This window comes from Sturnus vulgaris, chromosome 2 (genome assembly GCF_052056855.1).
Source record: "Sturnus vulgaris isolate bStuVul1 chromosome 2, bStuVul1.hap1, whole genome shotgun sequence".
NCBI lineage: Eukaryota > Metazoa > Chordata > Aves > Passeriformes > Sturnidae > Sturnus > Sturnus vulgaris.
Genome location: NC_142244.1, coordinates 79,964,798 through 79,991,110, shown reverse-complemented (window position 1 = coordinate 79,991,110; position 26,313 = coordinate 79,964,798). Strand labels below are relative to the sequence as shown.

General features: G+C 38.7%; 1 protein-coding gene across 2 annotated transcripts in view; it reads left to right on the top strand.

Moving 5' to 3' along the window:
- The first annotated feature begins 388 nt into the window (after positions 1-388).
- The window catches only part of STK24 (serine/threonine kinase 24), a 50,468-nt gene continuing 24,543 nt past the window's right edge, over positions 389-26,313 (top strand). Inside the window, exons 1-2 of one of the 2 annotated variants that reach the window (XM_014873379.2) lie at positions 389-733; positions 13,162-13,392. In XM_014873379.2, the coding sequence (XP_014728865.1) occupies positions 692-733; positions 13,162-13,392 (273 nt within the window). In that variant the 5' untranslated portion in view covers positions 389-691. Of the gene's footprint in view, positions 734-11,127; positions 11,147-13,161; positions 13,393-26,313 lie in introns of those variants that run through there. The other variant, XM_088159838.1, reaches the window with a different exon arrangement.

The following is a 26,313-nucleotide window of genomic DNA, read 5'->3' as shown; positions in this document are numbered from 1 at the left end:
AGAATCTTAGGGCATTCCATGGCACATGTGAAGCTGTGTGGCCGGGCTGTTAAATTCCAGCTGTAACAAAGAATAGAACATCGCCGAGTTCTCAAGGGATTTGCATGTATGCAGAACTTCTGCGTGGGAGAGACCTTAGCGCTGACCCACTCTGCTCCCGCTTAGGAACTACAGGAGAAGCACGGCTGGCATTTGGGGCTGGGGTTTCTGCAGCTCCTGACAGGAAGTCAGGCTTTTCCTGGCACCAAAGTCTTCCCCGGAGCGGCGGCGGCCGCGTGTGGGGCTGGGCCGCGCCCATGGCGGCGGGCGGGCAGGTACCGCGCGGCCGAGGCGGGGCCGCCGCCGCCGCTCCGCCCCCTCCTCCTCCGCCTCCTCCTCCTCCCGCCTCAGGTTTGTCATCGTGTCGCCGGCACGGCCCGCAGGAGGAGGAGGAGGAAGAGGAGGAGGGATGAGAAAGCCGCTGCCGCCTTTGCATCCGTGACGGGGGCCTGGAGAGCTCGGGCTTGGGACGGCCCCTTTCCCACCGCCGGTGCACAGGCGCTGCTCGCCCGGGGGAAGGGCCAGCAGCAGGAGGAGGAGGACGGCGGTGGTGGTGCTGTGTGTGAGAGAACGTGGAAATGAGCTCAGCTCTGTGCCCTGGAGCCGCCTGAGAAGACCCGGCTCCCTCCCAGCCTCCCTCGCCGCCGCCGCCATGGCTCACTCCCCGGTGCAGGCGGGGCTGCCGGGGATGCAGGTGAGCAGCTGTCCCAAGGACACGCAGCTCGGGCCGGGGTGGGTGTAAAGCGGGGGATTCCCGGGGCTGGGGGGACAGGGCGAGGGGAGAAAGCGCCTCTTGGCCCTGACTCGGCCGCGGGCAGAGGAGCGGGATGGAGACGAAACGTGCTGTCAGCGCTCGGCGCGGTCCCTCCGCGCCGTGGATCCCTGCCTTGCTCCGTCGCCGTCCATCCGTCTGTCCGTCCCGGGCAGCCGCTGTGTCGCTGCGGGCGTGCGGAGCGGAGAGCGGCCCCCTCCCCCGGCCGGGAGTTCTCCGCGCTGTTCTAATTCCTAAGCGGACCGCGGCTCAGTGGGCGATTTTTGGCCCCGTTAATTTGTGGCGGGCAGGGGAAGCATAAGCAAAACCGGTCCGTACAAGCAGGCCCTGGAAATGTTGACCTTCAGCGCATGCTGCAGTGCCCATGTATGTGGTGCTGCTCTGAGGTGGGTGCTCGGGGGTCGTGTTTGTCTCCTGTGTTTGATTCCGAGAGCTGGTCAGCTGCTGTTGTTATGCGGTGGAATTTGCTCGTTCTGTGTCTTAACTGTATATTTGAAATAACTAAGTGCGGTTTTGTGCCGACTGAGCTGGCTTTCCCCCCCCCCCCTTTTTCTTGGTTTAAATGGAAACTGCTGCCAGGAAAACATTAAGGTCATTGGTATCTGTGTGTTGTTATTCTAATATTTCCCACATCTGATTCGAAACTTTCTTGCCCTTATCTCCAAAAGAGCAACTTATGAATGACATGGAAGAGTTTCTCTCAAATTTGTCTCCTGGATTGAAAGTGTGCATCATTTGGTTTAAGTATTGATTTACTGTGGTTTGTTCTATTGTGAGTCAAGATTCTAAGTCGTGAATCTGTTTTCTTTGCAAAATCTGAGGATTTGAATTGAAAATGTTATATGCTTAGGCAGAGCATGAATGATGTGTTCATACATAATTCTGGATGCCCTGCAGCCTACGTAGGCCCCCACTCTCTGAGCTAATTAATTTATTGCTGTGTAGGTCCTGCTGTTGAGAGCTCAAGTTCACCTTCCAAATATGAACAAATATTCATATTCCAAATATCTGTTTGCCAGAGACAGAAAAATGAGGGTTTATTGATTGACTATGGATATTGTTTGGGCTTTTTTTTTTATTCCTTTGAGACATATTGGAACTAAGACAACTATATACTTTGAGACAGAATCTATAATACTTTAGCATTTAAAAGTCAGATTTGTAGCTGCTTGGAAGTGAGAGAATGAGGGTTATTCTATCAGTATGCATGTACTGATGATGCGTGTCACTGCATGATCTGAGGACCTATGCTTTCTGTTGACTTGATTTATTATTTAGCTTGTAGTACTGTTATATGTACTAAATGGGTGAATCTTCAGGGTTCTTCTTAGTCCACGTAATCTGGGACTTTGCTTCAAATTTTTTTTAAAGTGGTATTATTTTTCTCATGGTTTTTATTCTCTTATTATGAGAGTTGCTCAAGTGTGAACTTTAATAGTCTAAAAAAACCTCCCAGAACACCAAACTAAAGGCCTGCAGATAGATAGAGGCATAAAATCTGTGAGCAATGTGAATGCTGCTTACTAATTTTCTGTGCCCAGTTCAAGATGTCTATATCCATTTCCATTATGTCAGAATATATAGCAGTTTTATAGTGGTCTGTTTTCAGTACATGATTCTCTTCGATTTTATTTCCAAATAAATGTCCAAGAAGTAAAGTGCATACAATATGTGATGCCGGCTTAGATAAGAAAAAGGTTTAGGACTTTTTCAGTGTAGAAGAAAGAAATAGAGCTTAGTTCTCTGAGTTATAATTAAATTGCCTAAATCACGAGACTGTCTCTTCTTTTTTCCGTAGTGTGATCCCTCCTCCCCACCTACCAGCTTCAGCCACAAACGGTGGAAGCAGTGTCAGTGACAAGTTATGCGTCTTTCTCTGACGTTCTTTGCTGTACTTACACAAGAGAGCAGCCATTGTGCTTGTGTGAGCAGAGTAATAACTTCTTGACCCCAAAAAATCACTTGGAGGGACATCACTTTATTAATGCTGTTTGGCGTGAGCACAGTAGTGTCAGTAGAGCACAGCAGTGAAGGATTAATATATTTCTCCCTGAACAAGATGTCTGATCGATGTTTGAAGAGTGATGCATAAAAAGTGAGTGGGTAGAGAGTGAGCCAAAGGAATGAAAAACTGTGGAGGAAATGTAGGATGGTGCTGGAAGGTTGTCAAAACCTGAGATTTGCTGTCTGCTGCACAGTGGGCATGTTGTAACCTGAATAAAAACAGACTTGGGTTTTGACCTAAATTTCTGTGTGTGCAGTTTAAGTTTGGACTTGAAGTTTTGGTGTTGTTAAGGGCTTTGTGTAGATATGAGTTTGAGTGTGCAGGGTGAAGCTGAAACTGAAGTGGGGTGCAGGGTGAAGCTGAAATTACTAAACTGAGGATGTGCTGTCTTGCTTCTTCATGCCTTATGGAAGTGGCCTGGGTAGAGTGTGTATTTGCCTGGAAATGTGTGAGATTCCTGCAAGGCTGGCTCGGAGTAAGTGTATATGACCTTGATTTTCAGACTGGCCTGTATTTCAAGGCTGTGGTAAGCTTCTGGAGCTTCTTTAAGGAAGCTGTATTTTAAATAATCAAGTGTGTTTATAAATTTATGGTAATAAATTCCTGTGGTGCTTTTAAAATTCCATCATCTTTAAGACAAGCCTCTTCTGTGTGATAAACCTCTTTTTTTATCTTCCTCCCTTTTCAGTTTTTTTTGGTAGCAATAACAGTGTTTATGCAGTAAGTTATTTTTATTCATTCTTCATTGTATTTTCAGTACAAGAGCTACAGTTTCTTCATGACATTCAAGCTGTCTTGCTTCAAGAAATGTTAGAAGTTTAACTAAATTTAAGTGGGAACTTGACAAATGGACAGAAAAGGTTGTTAAATATAAAGGCACCATTTCTGGCTCAGAAAGTGTCTGAAATGTCAGTTTGCTGGAGACTGGAAGTGTGTTTTGAGAAATACTGCTCTTTACTTGTCTATTTTTGTGCTGTTTCAAAGATGTTCACTTCTGACTGTTGCAGGAGAAGGGTCCTGGCCTAGATGATCCTTTGTTCTGATCTGGCATGGCTGTTCTTTTGTAGTTACACACTATACTTCCTTATTGTAACTCATTCTCCTTTTACAATAAACTGTTCTAACTACTTCCTGTGTGAGCTCTGTGTTTGGTAACTGCAAAATATTGTGTTGCTAAATCAAAGGCACTGTGTAAAGGCCATTTAGCTTCTCCTGCTTTCCATTTGCAGCTTCTGTGTAGGAGATTAGTTTTCCCCAGTTTTGTTGTTCTTTTTTTTTGAGAGTTTGTGCTCACTGTTGCTGTTTATGTTATAGTTTGACAAATACTTTGCAGTAATTTACAGCGTTTAAATACTGGACAGATCCTTGGGCCGTTATGATCTTGGCTAATCTTAAAATATCCTGAATACAGATGTCATAGTTCTTTGATATATTACAAGCTCAGCCCTTGGGTGCCAGGACAGAAGAGTTTTAATTGGTGAAAATGAAGTGGGCATCTTCTCACTCTGTAGTTGAAGGCTGTGTAATAGATGTGTGGAGCTGTTTGAGAGGAGTCATGAAAACCTATTTCCATTGTGTTGCCTTCCAGAACAGGTAAATAGATACAGCTTATGGCGACTGTGTCTTTCAGGTAACCTCATAGACCAGTCAGACTGGCCCTGTGTCGTGGCAAGGTTCATGTACCAGTTTCATGTTTGAGTAAGGTGCCCTCTTAGCCAGCTGGCATCTTTGTTCCCCTGAGAGACAAAAGGCTACTGATGTAGTGAACACATTTAAATATTGGGCCTTGTGTTATGAGTGGTGTACAAGGCTGTGGTGTCAGCTTTTACATAGTGGCATCTTTTGTGTTTCTGAAGAAGAAAATGTAAGTATGTATGTTGGCTGCATTTTCAATATTTGCTTAAATTCTTCTCTTGCTCCCTTTCCTGGGGGTGGGGTGGGAAGGGGAATAGAGAATGCACAAAACAATGATGGACAAAGTCGACAAGGCGTCTAATATAAATTAATAATAATATAAAGTACTGCGTCCATTCCATCCTATAATAATTTGGTCCCTGTTATACAAAAAAGATGTGGACAGCTGGAGAGGGTCAAAAAGGGTCAAAAAGGCTGAGAGAGCTGGATGTGTTTAGCCTTGAGAAAGGACAGCTTGGGATGGAGACCTTGTCACCATGTTCCAGTATTTAAAAGGTATCTACAGAAAAGGTGGAGACTGCCTTTTTACTAGGAATCACGTGGGAAGATGAGGGGTTAGAGGTACAAGTTACCCCTGGGGCGGATTCTGATTGGACACAAGGGGAAAATTTTTCGCAGTTACGACAATCATCCATTGGAATAATCATCTTGGTGAAGTGATGGATTCCCCAACGCTGGACTCTTAAGACTTGCCTGAACAGGGTGCTGGGCTGCCTTGTCTACACTGTACTTTTGCTGGGAAAGGTTGGACCAGATTTTCCTTAAGAGCATTTCCAACCTGTTGTCCTGTGATTCTGTGATTGAATTTGATCTGATTATTGCTTTTGTGATGATACACCTTTTGTGGAGTACTGTTTAATTCAGCAGTGTTCTGTGTGCCTAAAAGCAATAATTTGTGTGGCTGCAGCTATATAATCAAAACTGGCTTTACTTGTAAACTCTTTGTTGATCTGAGTAAGTTTCCATGTGCATGTATGTACAAATGTCAGACTGTGCTGATTATATCTTAGTATAGAACTAAGAGCCTTCTGCAGTGTAACTTGATAAAAAGAAAGGCTTGAATCAGGTGAATTTATTGTATTCTTAGTTGCTCTGCTTGGCAGCTTCTTGAGACAGACATTTGGGTTTTCTGTTAGATAGAATGGGTGCAAGAAGTGTCTCCCTTCAAATTATGGGAGTGCTGTAGAACCTAAAATTCACTATTTTCCTTATTTTTCACAAGTAGTATTAATGCAACATAACTTTCTAATTGCCTCTATTAGCATTCCTTATTCAGCCATTTGTCATAATGATGGAGTTTTCCCTAAAGAGCTACTACTTTATTTTTCTTTTTATCAGCAGCTTAGCTAATTAAGAGTGATTTTTACAGCATTTTAGCTTTTTAGCAAGTATAAACAAGTGAGAGATAATTCTAAAACTGTCTTTGGGACATTTTTCCTTAGCTGTCATTCTCTTGGTCTACCTTGTGTTTCACTGCCATACTGTACCTACTGCTGATAGTTGTATGTTATTTTCAGTGTGTGCCCAAGGCATGGAGGGGTATTTAACTGCAGTAATTTATAGTTTAGAAGTGTAATGGGTGGAAGTGAGGAAGTCAGGTATAGGTTATGAAAGTTTTTAGTGATGTTGCATTAAAAGTGAGAAGCTTCAGAAACTCAGAATAAATTCCAATTAGATATGTTTTCTGGAAGCAGGCTACAGTTAGGTAACTGTTCATTTTGGTATTAAACTCTTAGGGTTGTACACGAAGCAGATTTCTGAATGAAGAATATCGGAAAATTTCAGACTGATTTGTGCAGGGGACATTGCACCCAGAAGATGGTATTGGTTAATTAGAAATCTGGAAGCATGCTTTGTATATTTGTGTTACTGGTAAAGAATCGAATATTTTGTATTCTGAATGTAAGATAAGTGCACATTCCTTGAAAATAAGTGGAAAAAGAGTTTCACAAGGGCTGAGGGATACTTTTATGATAAGCTAACTTTAAGCAAATTTTTTATTCTTGCTGGAAATGTGCTTACACCCTGTTGCAGTCTGGGTAGAAATCAGAACAAGAGAGTTGAACTGTGTGACAAACATGAGTATTAGTAGGCCATAGTGATTAATGCTAAATGTTTTTACATTCAGTGTTTGAGATGCAAGGTTTACAGCTTTATTTTTTGCTTACTCTCTCCTCTGTTTCAACCCACTTAGGTTTCACAGGAGAATTTATGAAAGTTGTTCCTTTTTATCGATAGTTAAAGTATAGCTATTGCTAATTCTCCGTATTTTGGTATCTTGTATTTCTCCCAGAAAAAAGCAATTTCCTTATGGTAGCATGTTTATGAATTTAGTAATTATAGTATTGGAGATGGAAAGTGAGAAATATGGAATGTGCATGAAGAGAAAAAAGAAAACAATTATGTGCTACATTTTATAATTGACAAATTCTCAGTGAGAGAGCTGGATCTTAGTTCTACACCTAGTTATTACAGATGAAAGCTCTTGTTCTAGTCTTTGTACCTCTCATTCAGTGTGATTAGTCTTCTCAAAATAAAAATCAGTTGTTGCTGTTCATGATAATTATAAGATGGCTATGGTAGTTTGTCTCATTTTACTTTATTACTGATAAATAAGACTGAGAAATGATTCAAATTTGGTTCCAGTTTTCAGGCTTCTTTTTCTTTGTTTATATAAAAGTCCCAGACCATAAATCCAAATACTTGATTATATTTTATCTTTTTGGGTTAGTTGGCTGCTCTTTGGAAGTACGGGTAGGCATTGATACAATTGAACCATTAAACATTAAAGTTTATAATCTGCCTACTGCCTCTGTTTTATTTCAGTTTCACACCAACTGCAGGAAATAATTTTGTTGTGTTGTATCTGTTATTCATGTATGGTGTATATATCTTGCTGAAAACAAAAGCTTGTGAGCTTCTGAGAAAGCTTTGGTAGCCCAAGTTTGTGGGAGGGCTGATTAGAATTTGTGGAATTTACCCAAATTACGTATCTCTACTGCTGCCCCCTGTGCTGCTAGCTTTGGGGAGATCAAAGTAAAAATAGGAGCTGCTTTATACTGGTCTGTGTTGAGATGAAAAGATGTTAAATGGTTTTTGAAAGATGGCAAGTGGTGATCTAGAGAAACCTTGGCAATGCCTTCTTGAAATGGGGGGCTGTGTGAAGGAGAATGACATCAACTGTGCCTGCTGTTCACTTTGAATGCCTTTAGGCTTAAAGTTCTTAGGGTACGTGGGAAAATTTCCTATATGAACTTCTCTGGCAGATTTCTGTTCTCTGGTCTGACCAAAGAAAAACATTAAAGAAATTATGTGCAGCAATGGTGTCTCATATTTGAAGAAATTACATTTCTGTGCAGTAAATTTAGCAGCAGAACTAATTCTTGATGTGATTGGAAGTGTATCACAGAATAGCTGAGATTGTAAGAGACCTGTGGAGCACATCTAGTCCACCTCCTGCTCAAAGTAGAGTCACCAGATTGCTCAGGACCACATCCAGCCTAATTTTGAATATCTCCAAGGATCCACAACCTGCCCTGGGCAGCCCTAATCTAGTATAGGATTATCCTTATGTTAAGAAAGGCTGGGTTTTTAGCTTTGTGGTTGTTTTGTTTTGGTGGTTTGTTGTTGTTTTTGGGGAATTTTTTGGTAGGTTTTTTTCCCCCCCTCTTTTATTTTTGGAAGTTTATATGAAGTTTCCTATAACTGAGTTTCTGGCCATTGCATCTTGTCCTTCTGCTGGACACCACTGAGAAGAGTCTGGCCCTGTGTTCTTTACTCCTTTCCATCAGGTATTCATGCACAATAAGATTTCCAGCACCCCAGGCTTCTTTTTTTCCAAGCTAAGCAATCCCCAGAAATCTCTGATGCTCTTCAGATTATTGTATTTTGGGCTCAGTCTTGATAGGGAACGAGAACTGTGCTGACAAATTGGAAATTGATTTGGTCACGTGAAAATTATACAAAATGAAGTGTTAAAAGATGATTCTCCATTTCAAATGAGCTCCATAGAGAAATTACAGATCTACAAGAAAAATCAGCTGCACAAATAAGCTTAAGAACTTGAACTATGGAGATGCTTTATAATTTTTGTAAGTTAAAGAGAAATATTTTTAATGCTTTTCTACAATAACTGGAATAACTCTTCATAAAAAAGAGGCTGGAGATAAGAACTGGAGTGAGATGTAGAAAAATACTCTAAGCTGCATTTTCTCTCAGAATGGTTATGGTAAAGTGGTATCTAACTAGTTTGAATTACAGTAACATTTTCTATTGAGCTTTAAGGGACAATTAGTGTGGTGAGAATTGGGTATTCATAAAAATAAATATGTTGCAAGATATGTGTAATCCTGGCTAAGAGGAGGGTACTGCAGAGGTGTTGTCAGAGTGGGTGATACTGCTGGTTTCTCCAGGACTGTTCGTATCATTTGCTGACTGAAAAGTGACCTTTGTATAGAAGAAGGCAATGCCTGAACAAGACAAAATTTAAAGCACATGTTACATGTGAGAGTCAGTGCTGAAGAACTGTGCTACCCTGGACATTGGAATTACTGAACAAAACAGCATAAAGTGCAGCTTGTCATAAGTATGAGTATTACAAAGAACCTTTGCAAAAGTCTGGGAGCTCATTAGTTGGAAATGTAGAGCATTAGGAAGAAGTATTTGGTTTAGCTGGTTGCAGCTGAGTTTGAGCCATAAGACCAAGTTGAACAAATAGGATCTGAGAATGTATCAGACTGTTTTTATTCTGGAGAAGTAGGCAACAGTGTTGTTAGGTACTAAGAAGAGTTAATTTTAAATGGAGTATGTTTTTCTGGCTGATTAAGGTCAAAAGTAATGAATCCAATGTGGAACAAGTACAGAGAGATTACTCAAATTATTGGATGAATGGTGGCTTTGCTTATGGTGAAAAGGACTTTGTTCTGCATGGCTAAACAAGCTGGACAGTGAGACAAGATGGTTGCAGTTTGTGTTCAGAAGTGTGAAAAACTATTTGAAATAAAAAGCAAAGTAATTCAAATGTCTATGGAGATTGATTCCAGAACTTTCATTCAATCTGAATGCTCCATAATTTGATTTGTTGCAGTATGTATTCTGTGACAAACTTTGAAAAAAATGTTGTAGTGGTAGAGATCTAGTTCTTTATCAAGGTGATTGCCCATTTGCAACAGATATTGATGTTCTAATCTGTGGTTTTTAGCGATATTTGATGTTACTTTCATTACAAAAAGTTGTTTTATCAGTTCCCATTATTTTAATATTAGTAGGAATAAACTCTATGCTTAAAAGTTGGCAAAGAATAGAGCTGGCAAAATTATGTGGAAGTAATTTTCTCTATATCGTTGTGTAGAGAGAATATTTATAAAGGTATTTGTTTATTTTGTCTCCATTGGAAGTATTTACAAAACCAAGCAAAAACAAATTTGGCAAGAATCCTTTCCAGCTGTGATCTTGGAAAAATGGATGGGAATTGGCCATTCATGTACTTTCAGATTCAAGCAGTTTTATGTATCTGGAGGCCTGATCTCTGTATTTTTGAAAGACAGCAGGTCATTAAAGAGACCAGCTCTTAGTTTTTGCAAAAACACAGGTTGCCAGTAGTTTAAGGCTCTCACTTCTAACACCTGGTGTTCCACAAAGAAAACTGAGACCTTCATACAGAGCAAGAGGGTGTTATTTGGGTTTTTTGAAACATCTGCTACCTCCTGTTGCTCAGAAGAAAATTCAGGAATGGCAACTGTTGCATTTTAGAACAAAGGAATGAATTTACAAAAGTTGTGAACTGGGAAGGAAAGGTTTGGTTGTTGGTTTGTTTAATGATTAGCCATTTCACAGGAAACTTCTGAAATAACGTTATTGTTGATAATGATTTTGATCCCATTGAGTCCTGTTATTATTGAACAATTAGCATTTCAAAATGGCTGCAAAATTTTGATTATAAAAAAATCAAACGAACAGTTTGTTGTTCTCTTCTTCTTGGGTCTTCCAGGAACAGTTATCTTTTCTGTAATTGTTAATTCTCTTTTACAGTTGTCTTATACAACGGCCAGGCTAACACCAGAATCCCAAGAGCTTGACACTGTAAAAAAGAAGCTGTGAGGTTCCTGAAAGTCTCTGAAGACTGTGTTGTTGTGAAACAAGGGGATTTAATATATGATAGTTATAGATTATTAAGGGGAAAAGAGGAGGTGTATGCATATAGCCAGCAGAACTTAAAAAAGCTGCTGGCAGATAGCTCTTGCATTTTCTCCATAAGAGCAACTGCAGTGCTCTGCAACTGAGCACTGCTGGCTTTTTAGTCTCAAGAGGTGAAACATGGAATTTTTTTGGCAGCTGCAGCTGGGATTGGTTTGTGGCTTACCCAGATGCCTCTGTAATGATGTAATGCTCAGATTCCTGTGGCTAGTGAATGGAACTAGAAGGCTTGTGTGGACGGATTAGGCATGCACAGCTCTCTACACCACATCATCTCAAATTCCAACACAGGATGTATGAAAGCGTAGATGGATAATTGTTTTCCACAAGAAAAAATATCTGATCCAGGTGTTGAGCTTATTTTTATTCGTGAAGAATTCTCAGAGAAGACTGGTTTGAATATTGACAGCAGAGCATTCTGTGAGACACCAGAAGAACCAGTAAGCACAATTTGGTTTCTGGTTTTGTGATCTCTTAGAAATTATGTCCCTGGAAGTGTTGGTAAGGTTTACTGTGCAGCTAAGGGATGACTGTTTGTGGGAAAATATGAAGTGCCCTGGTTTCCAAGTGGGAGATACATATATGTATTTAATAGGGTGTAGTAGTTTGTTGTTCTCATTACATTGAAATTAAAGGAGGAACAAGGTGCTTTTGGTGGAAGGGATGTGGATCTTTTGCTGTGTTCCTTTAATGGTGGTATAACCCCGTGCCCCTCTGTTCGTTTCCCGAAACTGACTTTGGATAAAAGGATGGATAGGTAAGATGTAAAGCAGGGGGAATTTCTTGCAGTAGGTCCATTTAGAGTGTTTTTGCTTCGGGCTGATCTCACCAGTGATGTGTTCCTGAAATGATTATTGGAAAGCTGTGATATCTTATAGCTGACTTTAAAGTACTAAAAGTTGTTGTGTACTCCCAGTTTGTGCCAGATGATGATGAAATGCCCTGAGAACTGAGTGGGTTTATCTTTGGGTTCAGTCAGTCCCAGCTACCTGGTCCTCAAAACACCTCTTTCAGCTGTGAAATGTAGATACCTACGGAGAAACTATATTCTAGTCTTTCTTCCTCTTGCAGCTGTATGGGTTAATTATGTAATCTTTGAGCTGTGAGAGCAGAAAAGTGTATGTGGGAGGTGCTTTATAAGCTAAATTTAATTGTTAAAGAAAATGTTTCAATGCTTGACAGTAGTAACCTAGAAATTCTCATTCCCCTCTTCATGCTACTACACAGTTGGGCTAAGTAGAAATTGTGGTTTTATGCTTATTTAGGCATTACAGAATTCTTTTTTTGTATGAGCCCTTTTCTATATCAATGATATATTTTCACTTAGCTAGCATGAATGTCATCCTTTTAAAAACACAAAGTCTTTTTAAAGTATTAATTTTATTTCTTAAGGACAAGATTCTAAGTAATCCTATCCTATCTTTCTTAATTTCATTACTATTCACTCTATTTATGACCTTTCCAGCTTTATCATAGAATAGTTTGGATTGAAAGAGACCTTTAAAGGTCATACAGTTCAACTCCCCTGTAGTTGTAATGTATGTATTTTTTGTTAGCTAGTGAGGCTCCATGCTGTTACATTAAGAAGGTATACTGTGGAACTTACCATCTGTGCACTGGAAGTGAGAAGTCTGAGCAGCAGTAGTGTGATGAATACTTAATAGAGGAGAAAAAAAACAAATGTTGCAGTGTAGTCCATCTTAAGTCTTACATTTGCTTGTTTAGGTGAGCACTTGTGGCTTTTGTGTGACTGCTCAAATTCAAGAAAGCTGGGAACAGGATGTTTTTTAGGAGTGAATGACTATGCAACTGATAGAAGAAGAAAAAGCTAAATCCTGATGGAGAAAACCTTGGTGTCAGTGAGAAGGAGGAAGCATGGCTATTCATGCAGGTGATCCTTGTAGGAGGAAATTGAAGAGGATTGTTTGTCACATCAAACAAAAGGAAAGAGTGCTCTATGCACTGAAGAAGGTGAATGAAATCCTTAGGAGGATGAGATACAAGAAAAATATAGAAGAGGGACTCTTGGGATCTAGGAGGGAACCAATTTCAAGAGAAAAGGTTAGACAAAAGGCTTGCTTTTATTGGTAGTGGTTCTATTGATCTATTTGCTTTTAATAAAAACCAAATCTTTGTAACAATCTTTCACTCTGGATACTCTTTATTGGCAAAGAAAAAGAAATTGAGATAGCAGCATTTTCTGTTGCCAAATAGGATAAAACCTTGACACACAGACAGTGTTAAACTTGTTCTTTATATACAGCAAAACATAAACCTATCAGTGTGTGCATATAAGGGATTTAGAAAGAACATGACAATTATGGAAGTAGAAAAAGGTAGCTAGATAAATATGATAAATATGCAGAATTTGAAGTGTTTGTTGCCTTTAAAAATACTAGGTTTTGTTTTAGTGTTAATACTGAGTGACTTTTCTCTCTATATTACTTTTTAACAGACTCTGAAGGCAGATCCAGAAGAACTGTTTACGAAACTGGAGAGAATTGGTAAGGGGTCTTTTGGTGAAGTTTTTAAAGGAATTGACAATCGGACTCAGAAAGTTGTTGCTATAAAAATTATTGACCTAGAAGAAGCAGAAGATGAAATAGAAGACATCCAACAAGAAATCACGGTGTTGAGTCAGTGTGACAGTCCTTATGTAACTAAATATTATGGATCCTATTTAAAGGTAAGATACTCACAGATGGTGTTGATTTGATTTTACAAGTAATTCTTTTCCAGTAATTCTATCCAATTGTGCCTGTTTTTTTTGGTGAGGTTTGTCAAACCTTGGTTGAAGAAAAATATATTTTTGTCCTTTCAACTCTAAAGAAAGAATTAGTTACTATATTTTGTGAAGTATGTGATAGAACTTAATAGAAAAAAATGCACGTCTGTTCTGTACAAAAAACCCTTAAAATAGCATGAGTTTGTTGAGCTCTAATATTTTAGATTCTCTTAATGATTTAAATTCAGAAAATTCAATCTAAATCTGCATTTGAATTATCAAAATATTAAAAGCAATTAGTACCAGCTGTTTTGTGAAGCTTGAAATTTTTTGTCAAGGTTTGATCCCTGATCATTCTAACCTCTTAGGCTGTCCTTCCGAGGAGACTGAACCCAGCCTTGGTCTGAGTGATTTAAAAATTAAAATCTTAAATTATTTTGCACATTAGACATAAGTGAAGCTATTAATGGAAGGGGTTTCTGTTAACTGTCCTATGAATCTGTTTCCCTTTCCTCCCACTGCCATATTATTGTCAGGATTCAGTTTGAAGTGTGCCAGATAATTTCCTCTTTTGTTAAGGTTTTCTTTTTTTGTTTTTGTTTTTAATTGAATGGATGTTATGATTTATTACATCTTTAAGGTAGTGGAAATATCTGGAAGCTTTTGGTATTACTTTATTCCTTGGGCAGACTTTGTTCCCAACTTGATAGCTCTTTCTTTTATGACAGTGAGATGAGAATCTAGATAAGAGATTGTTGTTTTGGCTGGATTTGAAGTTAGAAGTAGGCAGAAAATACTTTAATTCTGTCCGCTTTTATGAAAGTATTCTATTTATCAGCAAAGACATGATGGTTCTGAAAGGGGAACCCTGCTTTATCTCTGTATTTCTGAGACTGCCAGTTAATTTCCAAAGAAAAAAGGACTTTTTCTGTATCCAGGAGATGCATTACTCAAGGGAGAAACAGTTTTTCCTTTCTTCCTTGTGCTCTGAACCAGTTTACTTGGATATCTTATCAGTGAAGGGCTTTGGTAATGGTTTTTGGACCTGATAACCTGTTACCAGAACTGGACTTAGATGTTACATATAAGTTTGATCACAGACGCATGAGTAGGCAGTTAATTGAGCACAGTAAATTGAATAAATTTTTCTTCGTGGCTTCTACTACTAGGTTTGAAATTATGCTGTCAAGGATTGGTAGTTAAATGAAGTATGGCAACTGCACCACTGTGCCTTCCTGGTCTGTCTGCTCTAAACAGTTGTAGCCCTTCCCTGTGACATTCTGGTTGTGTGAGCTGTCCTGTCATGTCCTAGTAATCACAATGAGATCAAAGCCTTGTGACTGCACACAGATCTCAAATTCCTGCTGCCTGTTCCCTATCCTGCCCTCGTTGGTATCCCAGCACTTTGCAGAGGTATTTGAGTGTAATTGTGTCTCAGTAGGGGTGCAAGGGAATGTCATACAGTCCTTTGCCCTTCTCCCACTTTTCCTAGTTCAAAGCTTACTTTACCAGGTTGGTCATTCTGTTGGCAAAGGCTTGTGTGACCTGTTCCATGGGGTGGATTCCATCTCTTCCAGTCAGCAGGGTCCTAAACCAAAACCTTGTTGCCAGCACCAGTGGTGCAGCCTTCTACTTTATAAATCCATCTACTTCTCCTCTTGCCATTTATGCAAACTGGCACAATCAAGGAAAAGACTACCTGGGCCTCCAGACCCTTGACCATCATCTCCAGAACCCTGAAACTGAATGTGATGGTTTCTATTACCCTTGGTGTCATTTGTGCCCACGTGAGAAACCAACAAAGGGTATTAGCTCTTACAGGATAAGAAACAGAATACAAGAAAGTCTGATGGGAAAACCTCTTATTAGTTTTAAAAATGTATAATTACATTTGTAATTACATTACAAATGAGACTGAAAAAGAAAATCCAGTGTTCAAATTTGATCTAAGTGAATGTCGATGTTTTTTGAAGGTGTTATGGCAGTGGTTGCTTTTCCTGATGGAAGGTCAGAGGAGACTGTAGGGCTCTGTACCCTGAATATGAGTTTGGCTGGGTCCAAGTATCTGTAGGGATACTTGTGCTTCTTATTGTGAGGGGGACCTCTGATACCTTCCACATCCCTTTTTTCTGTTCAGTGCAGTAGCCTGTGAGTTTTTTCAACTTGTGTCAGTTTTCTAAGGTACTCCACCAATAGTGACTGTGTGTGACTCAGTTACTTTTGCAGTGAAGTACAGCTCTTTCTATAGTAATAGAATGTGCAACTACTCATGTACTCATTGCTTCAGTTCTTTGTGAATCTCTGTGTATTGTTATGTTAAGACACTTGGTACTACAGAACTTTTGGTCTTCAACATAAAACACTCATTTCTTTATGGTGTTAAAAAATAATATGTAGTAGTTATTAGGTGGTGCTGAAGTGGTAGAATCTTTGCAAAGAAAACATTTCACAGTTCTATTTGCTTTCTAAAATAAGAGTCAGGTCTTGTTATCAGATAGAGATATAATGTATCATCATATACACACACACACACACACACACACACAAGGGACTATATTAATATTTAAATGAAGTAGTTAATATTCTTGGCTAGAAATCTAAGTTTATTTGCTGCAGGTCTCTCTTGTATTTGGAAGCCTGGACTGCCATATGTAGTTCAAAGGGTCTGGCCATCTTTTAGCTCTATTTCTGACAGTGCAGATAATCCGTCACTGAGAATGTTCAACGCCTTAATTTTCCATGTATTGAGTGATTAAGAGACATTATTTCTTCTGTGATTGGACAGTTTAGCACTAATTATGAGAAAGATAATAATGTCTTGTCACAGAACAAAGTTCTTTGATGTAAGCAATAAGGGAAAAACAATAGGATGTCAGTTTATATTGCCAGCCACTTCACTGATTATTATCCTCTACTCTGTGCAGCCTCCTGTGTGTTGACCATGTTTCTGGTGGATGTTGGATAGAAAGAGGTACTTTTTATAGGGAACTCAATTTGATCTTCTATTAATTGATTGAAATTGTTTTTGGAATTGCTGTCCTTTCTCTAGGTAGGCAGAATGTTTTGGATTTGAGTTTTTTAATATTTGTTTATTTTTTAATAAACCAAATCATCTGTCTTTGAGAAATCTGTGTATTGTTCTTCATTCTGTGTAATTCCACACCTTCTTCAATTAAGCTACATTTTTTTATATGCAATGTGTTCAGGAGCCTGTTGCTTAAAGTATAGGGAGGCCTATATAATTCTACTCTGCTTGCCTGAGGCCTTTTGCTGTCTTGAGATGATATGAGAAGAGCCTGTCAAGCTCTTGGTGCCTATTTCATGATATACATGATAGGACAGCTTGAAATAACTATTACAATTTAATGAATTAATGAAAGTTACTTTATTCTAGTAACTTTTTAAAAACACTGTTTAATTTCTAGCTTCTATCTAGAATAGTGTGATATACCCAAAAGCCTTGTTAAATTTTCTTACTCTGCAGTTCTCTGTATATCCTAATTGAATATTTTGGAAATGTATTTGCTTTATAGCAAATTCTTCTTTCATATCCAGAAACTGAGCCATATCTGTTCATATGAAATATCACTGCTTTAGCACAATGGGTCTTAAATAAGAAGCAATTTATTGCTCCCATAAAGCAAGTCTTGCATTCCCTCTAGATTTTGTTCTGTGCATCTGTTGTTGGAGGTATGTGTGCATTTGCTGTGGTCGGAGTTCATGCAAATAAAGCAAAATCAGTAGTGAAGTGCTATTAGTTTAGGTTGTCATTCTGAATATAAATTTATTTGTGTACACCTTTTTGTCAGAAATCAAGATGTATTTATTTAAAACAGAAATGGAAATGCCCTTTTCTAAAGGCATTGTATTTTTAAATACAATGTCTTAATGTTCCCATTCTGTTGGAAAAAAACACTACCGTAGGATATAGTAAGTAACTGCAGTGTTGCTCTTAAAGTAACTTGTAATGCCATGGTTTACATGGGTGCAGATATCTGCAGGGATTGCCATTCCTTATCTGTCATGGTGTGTTAAAAACCTGTACTAATGTTCCTTGCTGTCTTCCAAATGAAAGGTTCATCTGTTCCTCTCTGATCTGATGAAATGCTCTAAGGACAGAAGAATAGTAGTTCTTTTTAGATGCTTATAGAATTAATTAATGAAACTTCTCTTGGTCTGTTTACTTCTTTAGAATTTAGGTTAGCCACATTCTTCCTTGTAATGGATTAGGGATCTTCTTCGTTTTGTTAATTTTTGAAAAATTTCGTACAAATCTGGCCGAAATTTGCTGTCTCTTCTGAGTATTGCTATGCTACTTATTCTAAAACCTTTTTAGTCTAGAAACTTGTCAGCTCTGCTTTTTGCATCTTATTCTGCTTTACCAATTTTTCAAGGGCTTAGTTAGATTTGGTTCTATGGTTGTTTCTCCTGTCCTTGTTTGAAATTGGTTTTATTTTCATGATTCAGATGCCTCTCTGGTAATGTTTTCTCAGTTTTGTTAATAACTTTAAATAGGGCTTTATTATAACTTAATAATGTTTTTATATTTCTTGATCTTGTCTTATTATTTCGGAATATATGAGCAAATTAATTTGTGCTTGTGTTTAAAACATTGAAGACCCTTGACTTTCATGCATATATGTACATTACACTCAAAGCTTACGTTAGTAAGTGTATATGGCCAAAAGCTGAGATTGATGTGTTTATAGGTATGTATATGTTTAAAATGCTTTCATTTCCTTGTCTTAGACTTCTGTACATATGTATGTAATGGCAGAGCAAATAATTAAGTAGTTTCATCATCCATTATAACTAGGTGCAAATGATATCAAACTGGTATTGAACTAATTTTGTAGTATGTATTTCAAAAAATATTACTTTATTTTAAAAAATGTTAGTCTCTAAGCTTGTGTTTCTTCATCCTTCAAATATATTTTTCTAGCACACTTTGGATCTTCAGAGAATACCTTCTTTTGAACTGTTTAAATTTATTGACCCAAGAAGAATAAGACTTATACTATATTTCCCTCTTTATTTCACACAGACAGCTTCCCATTTTATACATTTATTTTAAGAATTCTTTAAAAAAAGTTTATAGGAAGTTGATAGAGGGTTCATAAAGAATAGCTGCCAGTAATTTTAACTTTAGGCTTTATGTTACATAAAACCTATATGGCTTTTTATTTCCTGTCCAGGATATAATACACCTACTGCTGAAAGTCAAGTTGGTGTTTCTAGAGACAGCAAGAACGCAGAAAATAGCTTCTGGTTAACTTTTATGAGTGACACAGTCTACCCTAATTTAAAAAAAAAAGTGCTTTATGGAGTTTAGTTAGCTGAACTCTGTAGTACAATGAGTTCTGACAAAGGAACTCCAGCAAGAATAAAACATTATTTATGAAAAATGGTGATTCTGAAATTATTCTGTGGTTTTGTTTTTGGTACTCAGATGAATGTGAGGTTGGTGAACTGTGGCTGAGTCATAGCAGCCATTGTGTTGGTTAGGACTTTGGCATACACAGGATCAGTGATACTCTTCTCAGAGTAACATGGCCAGTTCACAGTGGGGTGGAAGACTGCAATGCAGTAAGTAAAGAGCTTCTCAGGAGCAGTTTAAGGTTTGGAAAGCCTGTATTCTGGAGGATGGCTGAAGTTCGGGCTAGGTTTTGTTTTTTCAAGAGAAGGTTGGAAGTGACTCCTGTGTATGTAGGAAAGCCCTTCTGTTTTAAGTGCTGATAGTTTAGTGCTTTCTAATCAGTTATGCCAAAATATGTCAAGATGTACTTGCTGAATGATCAAAATAAGCAAATTCCATCTGATAATCTCATGTACTGTTTTAAAGGGAAGACAGCTTAAATATTTGAACAGCTTATATGATGTGGGTTTTATGCAGGTTTTGGGGTTTTTTAGGTCAGTATTTGCTGGATTTAAAGAAGCCTGAGCATGAATACTCTAGGAGACTCATGAACTTTAATGTGGATGTGTTGAATATTCTAGGTAATGTAACTTGGAATGTGGGTGTTTATGTGGGACTTCAGTAAGTTTAAAGTTGATGTTCTTTTGCTTTACAGGTTTAACTGGTATACTTTAACATTTATGAGCATCTTAGAACTGATCTGACCTTAAATGTATGCTGTGGGTCAGCCAGAAGTTAACGGACTTGGTGCATTGTGTTGTTGCATGATATAGCAGGCAGCCTTTGGCAGGTTTCATCATGCTTATTGGGGTGGGAGATGGAACAGAGATTTTTCCTGCTTAACTTTAAGACTGTAAAATCTACTGCAAGGATTCTAGCCCCCCACAGAGGCTGCTACCTCAGCACAGAGAGAAGTGAAATGTTACTTTCTTGATGATCCCATCCTTGTGCTTTGTGCCCAGTCCAACAGCAGCAGCTTGTGCCCTTGCAGACCTGGCTTTTGCAAACTACAGTCCCTGAAGTTTGGAAGGGCATTAAAACTATAGAGTCATAAAATTGTTGAAGTTGGAGAAGGCCTTTCAAAATGAGGCTGAGCCATCAACTAGCATCATGACTGCTATGTTCACCATTAAATCATGTGTTCACATTTTCTGAATGCTTTCAGGGATGGTGACTGCTGCTTCCCTGGGTGCTCTGTTCTAATGCTTTACAACCTTTTCTGTGAATAAATTTCTCTGCCTGGTACAGCTTGAGGCTGTTTCCTGTCACTTGTTACCTGGGAGAAGAGACTGACCCCCACTTCACTGCAGCCTCCTTTCAGGTGGTTGTAGAGAGCAATAAGGTCGCCTTTGAGCCTCTTTTTCTCCCCCACCACCCCCAAGTGATCCTCATAAGAGTTGTGCTCCACAACCTTCTCTAGCCCCACTGTCTTTCTCTGGACTCATTTAGGCAGGATTAAATGAAAAAAAACTTAGCTATCTTTCATTTTTCCTGCTAAAATTGCGGCCATGTTGTCATCATTGCATTTTGTGAGGGGTTGAAGTGCTGAAATACCTTCTTTGTTCTCTTGACCAAAGGTAGAAGGAATTCACCTTTAGGAATTCCTGCAGCTGAAATGAGAGAAAGGCTGGGGTTGCAAATTCTGTTATTGTGGCAATGTTGAGAACAAAATGAGGTCCACTTTTCTGTGAGCCAGCCCTAGTTCTGGAATGCTTAGTTTTCTTCTGAAGCCCTGGTAACCCTCTGTACTCATTAGGCAGACCTAGCCTGCAGAGAAGTTGAATGAGTGTTGCCTTCAGTTGTCCATAGTAAATGTGGAAGTGATATCTGGCTGGACTGCTCAGAGGATGGTAGCAAGAAGGTTTCTGTAATGGTTCTGGTAGGCTCTCAGATCTTGTCAGATTACTGATTGAGAGAATGAGTAGAGAGCTTCCATTGATAAAGCCCCTAATAGCCATACGACAAAGGCAAAAGGATGCCAAGGAACCCATAAACTCTGTTTCTAGAGTCATGTTGTTTTGCTGTGAAGTCCTGTTTTCATATTTAAAATAGTTTGGTCCCTTCTTATTTCAGAGATGTTACCTTGAACTCTGAATCTTTGTTGCCCATAGTCTTTACTACTTCTGTCTTTCCCTGTAGTCTTTTGCTGTGCTCTTAATGAGAAAAAAGTTTGTATTGTCTTTATTCAAAGGTACTGTTTCGAATTGTAGTTTTAGAAACTTGTTATTCCAGTATTTTCCTTCAGCCGTTGAAGGGATTATTAGCACTTTTTGGAATCTACATCATCTTGCCCTATTTTTTCGTATCTGTTGAAAAATCTGCCTAGTAAACAATGGTGACTTCAAGAATTTTGCTGTTCATCAGTGTAATCAGTTCTGCACTTTTAGCCTTTTATGGCTAAGTGATTCTTACTGTACAAGTATATCAATGTTGGGAAGCATCACCTAGTATATCTCAAAGAAAACTGAGAGGTTGTAGTAACTGTATTTTGTGTAAGTACTTAACTGTATCATGTTATTCTGATCTTGTTCTAAATAAAAATTTAGAAAGCTTAATGTAAAATATCATTTATTGGAAGTAATATGTTTGTATTGTCCTTGTGATATCCTTAAAAGTTGCCTCTGTACTGCTGTGATTGCTGACCTCTGTATGGTATGTGTGTAATTTCCCATCTCAGTACCTGCTTTTAGGCAGATCTAACAGGTATGAAAAATAGGATGCAGCAGTATCTTGTTCCCCATCCTGCTTACATGTTCCTGCCATTTAACTTGTGTTGGATCTGTTGGCTGCATCATGACTTGGTTCACCTGGGAAACAAATTTCCTCAATGTCTCCTCCCATCCCTACCAAAAACAACCTGGCTCTTGAGAAGAGCAAACCCCAAACACTAACAGATCAGCCAGATATGCAATTTATCTGAGATAAAAAAAAGTAGACTCAGGTGGCCTAAAAACTGGGAGGTGGGAGGAGAGAAGGAGAGAAAAGTATCACAGTTTTGGTAATTCCTTACTTCTACATTAGCTGTAACATAAAGCCCTGTATTTAGGTTGACCATACAGATCAGGATGATGTAGCACTGCTGTCTAACCATATGTAATCTAATGTCAAATGTCCTTCTGTCACTTGTACATTAACTGCTATACTTCTTGCTGCAGGCCTCTGAAATAATTAAAAAGAGAGTATTAATGTGGCATATAGGTGCAAGGTTTTTTTGTTGCTGTTGCTGCAAAGGGGAGGTCCAACTCTGCCTTGCGAGTGGCCACAGTGGCTGTTGGAACTTTCAGTGAAGTGATTCAGCTCACTGAGTAGACAGTAGACTAATCACCTCTTTGTTTATTTATATTTTTGAATCTTTTGTTTTAAGGATTAGAGCATTGTACACTGATGGTTCAGATTAGTCTGAAGTTTTATGCAGGCCCACTGCCAATACATTGTTTATGGAGCTTCTTCCATCGGCCAGCAGTAGAGCTGAAAAAAGAGTGTGTGTATGTATTTATGCCCAGGCTTAGGTGCATTAGTTTTGTGGGCTGGTTTCCCATTTTTTTTGCTCAGATAAACTTCCTGGCACAAAACTTTTCATCTAGAATGTGATTAGTCCTGCCATCAGCTGGCTGCCAGCCTATTGATCTGATGCTCTCATGAACCTCTAAAACATTTTGTTGAAAACTTCTTTAGCTATGTCCATCATAATCTGGTGCTCTTACATAGTTACTATGTTTTTGTTGCATCTTGAATATGAATGTTAGGTAGTCTGTATTGCTTAGTTAACTTTCTTTTACTTAAGTATACTTTGGCATTTTTACAGCTTTGGGTCAAATTACTTGTTCTAAGTGTCCATGTGCTCTGTATGCACATAGTGGTATAAAAGCAGAAGCATCACATTCTTTACACTTAAGGGACAATATGGCATGTTGCAAAACGTGTTAGTAAGCATTTTTAAATGATTGACTGTTGAACTTTCAGAAATCATTCTTTGGGAAAAGTTGGTTAGACTCAGAAATGCTGAACTTCAAAAGGGAGGTTTCCCTGTGAATAGGTTTAAGGACTGTAGTAGTTTTAAAACATTGCAGTTCCTGTATTCAGTAGCCAGTGTTTTCAAACAAATTCTTAAGGTTTTTCCCCTATATTCTCAAATTCTAAGCTGTTGCATAACAGTTGGGATAAAAACGATCATTTAGAGGTACTGAGATTTCTCCCTTTCTGCTTCCTTCAACAGTTCATTGAAACAGCAATTTGTAAGAAAAAAACATTAGAAGAGGAAGGGAGAATGGAAGTTATTTATGTGAATATAAGGTGTTTTTACTAGTAATAAGAGTCAAGGTAAAATTTGTAAAGACAAAAAGTAGAAAATAATAAGGGGTTTCCAGAAAAATTATGTGTTTTTGGGACTGGAATGATGAGCTTGACAGAAATCTGCCCTGAAGATCCTGAGCTATTATAGGGTTGATATATGTGTACAATGCCATTAGTAGGAAGAGTTTTGAAGAAGGATTGGCCTACGTGAGTTCGGTAAAGGCAGTAGTGGAATTTAATAGCATGTGAATGCAAAAAGGGCAGGAAAAGAGGGTTATGGCTTGATAGGCTGCAGAGCAGGGGTGCAGAAGATGTTGGAAGTTGTGGTAAGTGGTAAAAAAGGGATTAAACTGATAAATGGATTGATGTCTGAGCTAAGAAGTAAATCTGATTTGTAACTTTCATTTTGAACTTAGTTTGATGAAATGGGTAAACAGGAACAGATATAAGCATTAGAGCAATTGTATTTTTGGACAGTGGAGAAGAAGGGGTTCTTGTGCCTCATGCTTGCTGTTGGAATTTTGTTTCTGGTATGGAGAAGGGAGTAATTATAAACCCCCTGAGTCCTATTGATGTGAACTACTCTAGTGAAGAAGGTTTAAGATACACAGATGTAGGGTGACATTTTGGTGGAGGGGAAATTACTAATCTCAGTATTCATTGGCTGCAAGGTTCTTTTGTTAGTTCTGCTTTAGATGTAATGCAGTTTATCTGAGATAAAGAATTCTATGAACTAATGCTAATTTACTTTTGGTTCCAATTTCTTGATTTGCTTTTGCTTCCCATTTTCTGTTTTTGGGACCTTGTACAGTTCATCAGTAACCAGTATCACTTAGTAAAATTCAGTTCCATTTGGAGCTTTAAGGTTACTTGCCTTCTTGGTAACTATTTATAAGAGCTGAGTAGATGATCTGTTGGGATTATCACAGGACCACCTAAGTCACTCAGTAATCTTTGTATGTCTCTGTAAGTGGACTTCCTGGGAAACGATTTACCCCAGTTAGCCGTTAGGCTTTTTTCTCCCCATCAGGCAATGGCTTGGTAGATACGGTTATGAAGTACTTGTTTACCTGGTGGACAGGGAAGGGAAAGATGACTCTTGTCAGTCCCACTAAGAATAAAAAATGTAACAGTTAAAAGGATAGTGGCTGTAAGGGACAAGATTTTTCACTCTTCCACCACTGTGTTATGAAGCAAGGTAAAGTGGCTGTAAGCAGGAAGAGGAAGACTGTGGGTTTGTGTACACTTAGTGTTCCAAAGTAGTGGTTACCTATTCCTTTATAAAGGGAAATGTGTGGTGTTCTTCTGTTGTTGTGCAAGCTTGAATTTACTAGCTAGGAGCTGGTTTTGCAGCCAATTCAAGAATTATATGTGCTTCTACTGTAATATACTTTGGTAGAAGTTACAGATCCAGATTGCCCACTAGTTTGCAGCTCTGGGAAATCATGTGCTTAATATGACATGCCTAGGCTTGTGACAGCTGGGCTATAAAGAATCATTTCAATGGTGGAAGGGCATGTGCCCAGGAAATGTGCCAAGGAGACTGTGAATATGGGCACTGTTAGAGGTGACTCACATTAGGAAAAACATGGAGCTTGTGGCTTTAGCATGTTGGCGTGCAAACACAGAAGTCTGCTAAATGCTCTGCAGAAGGAATCTTTTTTCAGCACTGTGACAGAACATTCATTGTTGTGGGGTTTTTTGCAAGCAAGTGGCTCTGCAAGCTCTACTACAACTAGCTTATGGCAAAAAGAATGCATTTAAAGATAAATTGTATACTGCTGTGGTGATTGCAAGAGGTAATTGTTGAAGAGCGTCTGCTGCATTAGATAGTAGAATTGATTAGTATGTATGTCTAGGAATTAAAATGTGACATTTTTTCTTGAGACCTGAAGAAGGCAAGAGTTTCAGAGCATTGGCGAATGATTCCAAAGGCAAACAGCTTTTTCATACATGTGTACATGCATAAAATACTGTATACTGAGGTGGTTCTGCTTAGTCTGAAGTGTCATGTTACCTGTGTTTTTCATGGACTTTACAGTCCAAACTGGAAAGAACAGTTCTTCTCTTTACTTAGTTTCTGTTCTTCATTGGCTACCCAGCAGATGCCTTTATTCTTTCCTTTGTGGTTGAACATGTTAGATGGCTGACAAACCTTGATGAAAGGACATAAATGCGCCACATGCAAAACCACAATGATTTCTTTGATTGCAGGGACCTTTTGGCCAGCTTGCAGTAAGGACTTGTGTTTAGAAGAGAAGCTTTGGGCTCATCTGTATCTCCCTCCCCTCAAAGGGATGGCAGCCCCAGGACAGCTAGCATTCATCCTGACGCCAAGAGACTTCAAAGGAGGTAAGCGCCTCAGAAACGCTCCCCAGACAAAATACCTGTCAGTCCTGCACTCCAGCGTGGTAATATTCTTTACTACAGCATTGCCATCATTCATGGCTCCTTTGTGACAAATTTTTGAGAACTCTATGGGGCCTCATCAGCTGGTTGCAGCCCCCTTAAGATTCACAAAGTTGTCCATTGCTGTCGATTTGCTTACGAATGTGCCCCCAGTGGAAAGCAAAAAGACATGTTACACTTCTGGAGTATAACTCAGACATATGCTCCCCTCATTCCCTTAGTTTTTCATTTTCGTATTTTGGATGAGGTCCAAACTTGCGCTTTTCTCAATTTTTGTTCCTTAAGGTTAAAATTAGAGGGAAAAAAAAAACAAACCAAAACCAAATGCTGCTTACTTAACACAGTTTTAAACCCGTTTTAAAAATAGATTTCTAAATTAACCCTTTATATCTAGATGATTTCCACCGAACTCTTTGTGTGCTTGAATTTCGAGTGACCATTATTCCAGAAAAGTTCTGTAGAAGTAAATTACTGCATTTTATTCTCCTTGAGGGAAATAATGTCCTTTGGAATTATTTTTCCACATTAGAGATGCTACCTACATGAAGCACAACCTTCCAAATGCCGGTGGAAAAGTAATTTAGTAGAGGAAGCAATTTGAAATAAACAGAAATTTACTTTGATATCATAAATTTAAACACAAAATGCCCATGGTAGCTTTTTAAAATTTATTGTTTTGTAAAAGCAGACTTTTCAGAGATGACATCAACCCCTTCTCCACCTAATTCAGGTGAATTGTATGAATACTCAGCTCTAGATCTTTC